This window comes from Myripristis murdjan, chromosome 19 (assembly GCF_902150065.1).
Source record: "Myripristis murdjan chromosome 19, fMyrMur1.1, whole genome shotgun sequence".
Lineage (NCBI taxonomy): Eukaryota > Metazoa > Chordata > Actinopteri > Holocentriformes > Holocentridae > Myripristis > Myripristis murdjan.
In genome coordinates this window covers 16,635,824-16,641,823 of record NC_043998.1, presented here as the reverse complement: position 1 = coordinate 16,641,823, position 6,000 = coordinate 16,635,824, and the positions used below count along the sequence as shown (strand labels likewise).

Here is a 6,000-nt window from a genome sequence, read left to right as displayed (position 1 = left end):
GGAGGGAGATAGGCTGCCTGCTGGGACACACACACACACACACACACACACAAACAACATTCCTGCTGGAGTTTCCCCATCTTGGACTTACTTAGAGACACACAGAGAGAAGGAGCATCACAAAAATCCATTTCAACATGTCATTTGTTCTGTTACATCTTAAAACAAGTGAGGGTTGGTATCAGAAAGCACCATTTCCAAAATCAGACAGAGACAGCTGGTAAAGGAAGCATCTTTATTGATTAAGGGCTGCTGTGTGCATACATGGTGTGTGTTGGTGTTGTCCATACCTTACGATCAAAGACAGTTTGGGCACTACACTATGGAGAGCAACCATCTCATGATGCAGTGAGTTAGTGAAATAACAGACAAATAAATGGGGCTGAGAGCAGATGGTAAACGGAGACTCGTCAGAGGACAGCTCATTCACTGTGACATGGAGACACAGACACACACACACACACACAGACACACACACACACACAGCAAAATGTACTGACCTTCTCCATAAATTTACATACAATGCACACATGCATTCAGAAACACACTAAACCAAGCCAGCCACATGGAAACACAGGCTTCCACTGTCATATTCATGTGACATGCAAGTGGGAGCTGGAACACAGGCCTGCCTTCACCCAAAACAGATTCTGCTCACCCTAAAAAGAAATTCTCAGTGCAATTCATCCTAGTGGTTCTCGGGCCATAACGGCCTGTTGGAAGTCTGTACTTCACCTCTAGGCTTGGTCAAGCTAAAACTCTTCTCCCTAGCTGGGACAACACATATTTTCAGTAGGATGCCACTGCTGGTGCGCGATTGTGCGTATATCTTTACAAAGACATTGTCTGAAGTTACTGACTTTAATAGTCTCCTACAACTGAATTTCCACCATGACAAAGTCCAGCTGATAGATGAAGTATCTCTGAAAGACTGTTAGGTTGATACAGGAGTGGGCTACTAGTATTGCTACGGAAGAGCAGGCTAGCGCTACACTATAAGAGCGAAAGGTGTGGAATAGTGATGGGATGGGGGCCCGAGTCGGCCCTCAGTCACTCCTGCTGCCGCCACTGTAGCGTACAGAGAGTTTTAAAGGGATGCTAATACATAGCAGAGCTAGACTGGCTAGCCACAGTAAGGAAAAGTAAGCTAACTCTAGCGTAGCCGGGGGGTTATGTATTGGACGATGGTGGTCTACAGGGATTACAACCATCCTGTTAAACTGGAGTCAGTCTATCCCTTCATCCTAATTCCGCCTGCATGTGTTCATCCAGCAGCAGCCGGCGCAGTTCTTGGGGGTCGGTGACGGGCAGAGCGCAGGTGAAGTCCTGGCAGACATAGGCTGTGGCGGCGCCGCCCTGCTGGGACAGGGAGGAGAGGACGGGCAAGCGCTGGTACAGGAAGTCCTCCGTGTCTCCGTCGGCCAGCATCAGGACCTGCCAGGGAGGGAGGAGGGAAGATACGAGTTTAATCGGGTGAAAAGCAAAGAGCATCGTGAATCATGCTTCACGTGACTTCAAAACCATAGGCGGTTCTAGGGGGTGGCAGGAAAATGCCTTGCCACCCTAGTTGCCACCCCAATTTCAGACAATTTATTTATTTATTTTTTAATTGTGGCTGTTCAGAAACTCGCTGTTACGAGAGTCAAATGTCCGAGTGCAAGTAAATGCAGCAAAAGATGACACTCCCACTATTTAAGGGGTTGATAAATAAATAAATAAATAAATAAATATTTCTAATGCCACCTTTTGGTTTTCTATTCAATGCTTTACTCATGTACCACAATAATAGAATGTTTTTGAGTTAAAATATCCTCATTTGGGGGTTTTCCAAGCAAATACTGATATATGTGATCGTTTGGTATTAAATCAGCATATATATTTCTGCCACCCCTTAAAGTCTCCATGCCACCCTCTTGCCACCCCATGAATATTTGTCTAGATCTGCCCCTGTTCAAAACACAGTCACACGCGACACATGTCCAGGATGTCTTCAGGTCTCAGAAAATTGGTGCAGCACAGTATAAAGGCCAGAACTATTTATTTGGTGCATGGCAGAAGGTATGTTTCGGGTATGAATATGGTCAACAATTTACTAAATGACTCTATGAACTCTTAGATTAGATAGCCACATCAAAGGTGGTATAATAAATCTAACCATTGCTTTTTTTTTTTTTTTTTTGGAACAGGGAAGTTGGAGGATTTTCCTGGCTTTCTCTCTACAGTGAAACAAGACAGGTAAGTATAAAGTGAACTGAGTTAATCTGCAGTAAATCCTTTGGCAACAGGTAAGTGTAGCAGGTCAATAACAGGTTCAGATGTAGACTTAGGGCCCTATCTTGTGCCACCCGCTACCCGTTGCCACTACCCGCTACCCGTGAATTGCGCATTTAGGAGCTTCTGCTATCCCTAAACGGTATCTTGCGCCCACGCTACCCGCTGTACATTATGCCGACTCCGTTATTTGTGCCTTGAGGTGTGTCCGTGGGCGTGTTTCATGTGCTATCCCTAAAATTGCTATCTTGAGCACACACGTTAGGGAAAGCAGATAGCGGGCGGTCAGGACCACCCGCTATCCGCTTTTGGGCTTTTACAAGAGCGCGCCCAGGCGGCTTCAATGCGCGCCCCGACGGAGCCTCGCCACGCACGCGGTCGGACTGATACCGGGACGCCGCCGGAATGGACTGAGTATATTACTCATATAGACTGTTTAGAGGAAAGAGTGTTTTAATTGGACACGTACGCCAGCACGTTTTATTGTTTTATCATAAGCCAGCAGCTGTGCTATATTTTTATTTTTAATATTTTATTTGCCCAATCTACCTTGTCAATAAATTAGTTTACACATAGTTCCACCTCTGCCTCTTGTGTGTGTGTGTGGTGTGACCCGGGGATTTTACTCAATCAGTACAACCTTGTGACACGTCCACTTGGACACATGTGGCTCCACCTCCCGAATTATCTCGCCTATACTATAATATATAATATGTATATAAAGCCAACTTGCTGTAGCCTCAGTAGAACCCCTGAGAAAATCTACCTCCCTCTCTCCATCGCGGGTTTAGGATTTAGGATTTAGGATAGCGCAGCCTGCCCTTAAAGGCGATGGCACCTGGCACACTGATTGGTTTAACTGGCGTAACGCCCAAAACACGCCTATGCATAATATAGCGGGTAGCGGAGGTGTTTTGCGGATAACGGCAGGTGCGCAAGATAGCAACTTTTGCGGGGGAACGCCTCTTACGCAATGCTAAATCCCTAAAAAACGGGTTTAGGGAGTCTGGCGCAAGATAGGGCCCTTAGTGTTTTATAACATAAGAACAGCTGACTGGAAGAACTAGATCAATTCTGATTCAAGACTAATGATGTTTATGGTCTAACATTTGAACATTTCAATTTGAGACATTCTAAGACTTTTTAAGAAACTGCAGACACTCTAGTGTCACTCCCACCCGCAGTGTTCAGGTTTTTAAAAATGGACAGCAAACTTCTCATCTCTACTTTCAGTTTTATAATGGGGTTTGGATCTGCATTGAAACATTACGAGTCAGTGGGGCATCTCAGCAGGGAACGAGTCACCAGAGGGGGTCCCGCTGTTTTGTTATTGATCAAACCCCATGTCCCTTCAATTGTCATATTTGTCTCTCTCTCTCTCTCAAACACACACACACATTCGTACACACACTACCCTCATTCCTTCGTTCCTTTGTTATGTTATTTTTAGGAGAGCTGTTTATGAGTGTGTGCCAGCAACATCAGTGCGACCCCATCGCCATCAAAAAAAGAAATAAAACTAAACAAATACATTTGAATGATTGAGGTGGCACAGGTGGATGGAAAGCTATGGCCCCTCTTCATATCTGCCTGAATGTGTGTGTGTGTGTGTGTGTGTGTGTGTGCTGCTGGTATTGGACAGGCAGCAGAGCGTGGTTAAAGAGGGCTGCACTGTCCGTCCCTGAGGCGGCTTCCTGTCAAACACGTGTCATTTCCTCCTGGCCCGCCGCCACCCCTGACTCGCCACAGAGGAATAAACGACAACACAAACAACACGCAGACACTTGCGAGTGATGGAGGGAAGGAGGGAGCGTGGAGAAAAAGAAAGAACGGAGGAGCCGGGTTTAGTGACACATCTCAGGTGGAGATGCTGTCAGGAAAGAGTGACACACAGGCCGAGATAAGGGGGACTGAAGACCGATATGAATACATAAACAAAGAAAGAAACACACAAAGAAAATACTCAAAATACTGAAAATATCAAAGAATGGACACGTGAAGTCTGTTGTGAACTAGATTCTACTTTAAGGCAAGGCTTTGTTGGATTCTTGTGCACTGCTGCATTCAAAGAGGTTTGTCCTTGTCCTGTTTTGCTGGTTTGTTTGAGGACCAGATGATCATCAGAGCTGATCTTTGCATGAGACACATCTGACCTCCTTGTCCTTGCAATTACCCCCGTGGACACTGTCACCCTTGATTACACTACCAATAAACCCATTCAGTGTTCAGTGCATGCCAGCTACTGTACAATCAAAACAAAAACAACCCCAAAAAAAGCGAATAAAATAAAAATAAATAAATAAACGTTTTGCTGAGGTTGTTTCAGAATCCACATTAACTTGGCACTGGTGGAAATAGAAGCACCTGCTGATAAACTGGTGGTACTGACATTTAGTTGCCCAGACTGCTTCACACATTGTAATTAAATCCTCAAAAAAAAAACAAAAAAAAAAAACCTCAAATGCCCTTTACAGTATTAAAATCTTGCCGGGGGAAATTCATGATTCAGTTTGCGATCATATTAATTGTGATGGTTTTTATTCAAATTCAAATTTGTCGAGTCGTCACACAAGGTGTCATTTTGGGAATACACGCTGCTGTTGTTCACCGACAGCACGTCTAGTGAATATGCCAAATGAAATATGAAATGTGGCTACTGCAATTAATGCATTGTATGAACCAAATAAATAATGCTCTACAGTAGGTAATTAAGCAGGATATAATGAGTTGTGGCATTCACATGATCTTCACACAGTATAGGATTTTTGTTTGTCTTAGGTCAGTGTTTGAGTTTAAAAAATAATAATAATTCTTCAAAAGAATTAACCCGAAATATGATTAGTTAGTTATTTTATTGCCACACACAGACAAAATATTTGAGTCCAAACCACCAAGCTATCATTTCAACTGTGCCAAAATGAAATAATCTGAGTCACTGATTTAGTTTTGTTTGCTTTGGTTTGTGCAGGCGAACACATCTGTTTACACATCTGCTTTGACATCTGAGATGCTGCGGCTTGTCGGGTTACATTACAGTTTGATCACTCTGAAACGCTAAGCAGAAGCTGGTACAGGCAGAGTTATGTTTTTAGGCACCGGGCTGACCCTCTGACAGGACGGATGGCGGTTGATGGACACTTCCTTGAGGGATCAACTCTGTTAGGGCTGCAAGCACAGATTATTTTCATTGTTGATTAATCTATTAATTATTCTTTCGATTAATCAGCGGATCATTTTGTTTACACAGTGTTTAAATGACGACAAATTCCAGTCACTAGTTTCTATAGCCAAAAGCTATATTTTAAAATTGCTTACTTGCTCTGATCAGCAGCCAAAAGAGGTAATGTTTATTTTATACCAAATAAAATGGATAAATCACCATCATGTGCTGTTGTGTCGTCTGCCTGCGCCAGAACCTGCTGCTGCTCCTGCTGCCTGTTCTTGATTCATGCGACGTCTGCTTCTTTGTTGTTTACTCTTTTGGAATATTATTCTAATTTTGATTTGATGCACTTGTTTTGTTTTCATTCAACTACTTGACTTTGTCTGATTACAGCAAATAATTGCCCGCTCGACACCCTGTGCATTCGTGGCTGGCCTGGAGGGCGCTTCTCTTTCTCTGCGATCCTTCACATGACTTCTTTCATTTTTGCCCTATTGGCTTTTGCTGTTTTTTTTTTTTTTTTCTTGCCTGTTATGAGGGTTCAGGTCATTTTGTTTTCTATAAAC

General features: G+C 43.6%; 1 protein-coding gene across 4 annotated transcripts in view; it reads right to left on the bottom strand.

Moving 5' to 3' along the window:
* Positions 1-221: 221 nt before the first annotated feature.
* The window catches only part of spata20 (spermatogenesis associated 20), a 49,255-nt gene continuing 43,476 nt past the window's right edge, over positions 222-6,000 (bottom strand). For all 4 annotated transcript variants that reach the window (XM_030078058.1, XM_030078059.1, XM_030078060.1 and 1 more), the window contains exon 16: positions 222-1,434. In XM_030078058.1, coding sequence (XP_029933918.1) covers positions 1,240-1,434 — 195 coding nt within the window. In that variant the 3' untranslated portion in view covers positions 222-1,239. The remainder of the gene's footprint in view (positions 1,435-6,000) is intronic.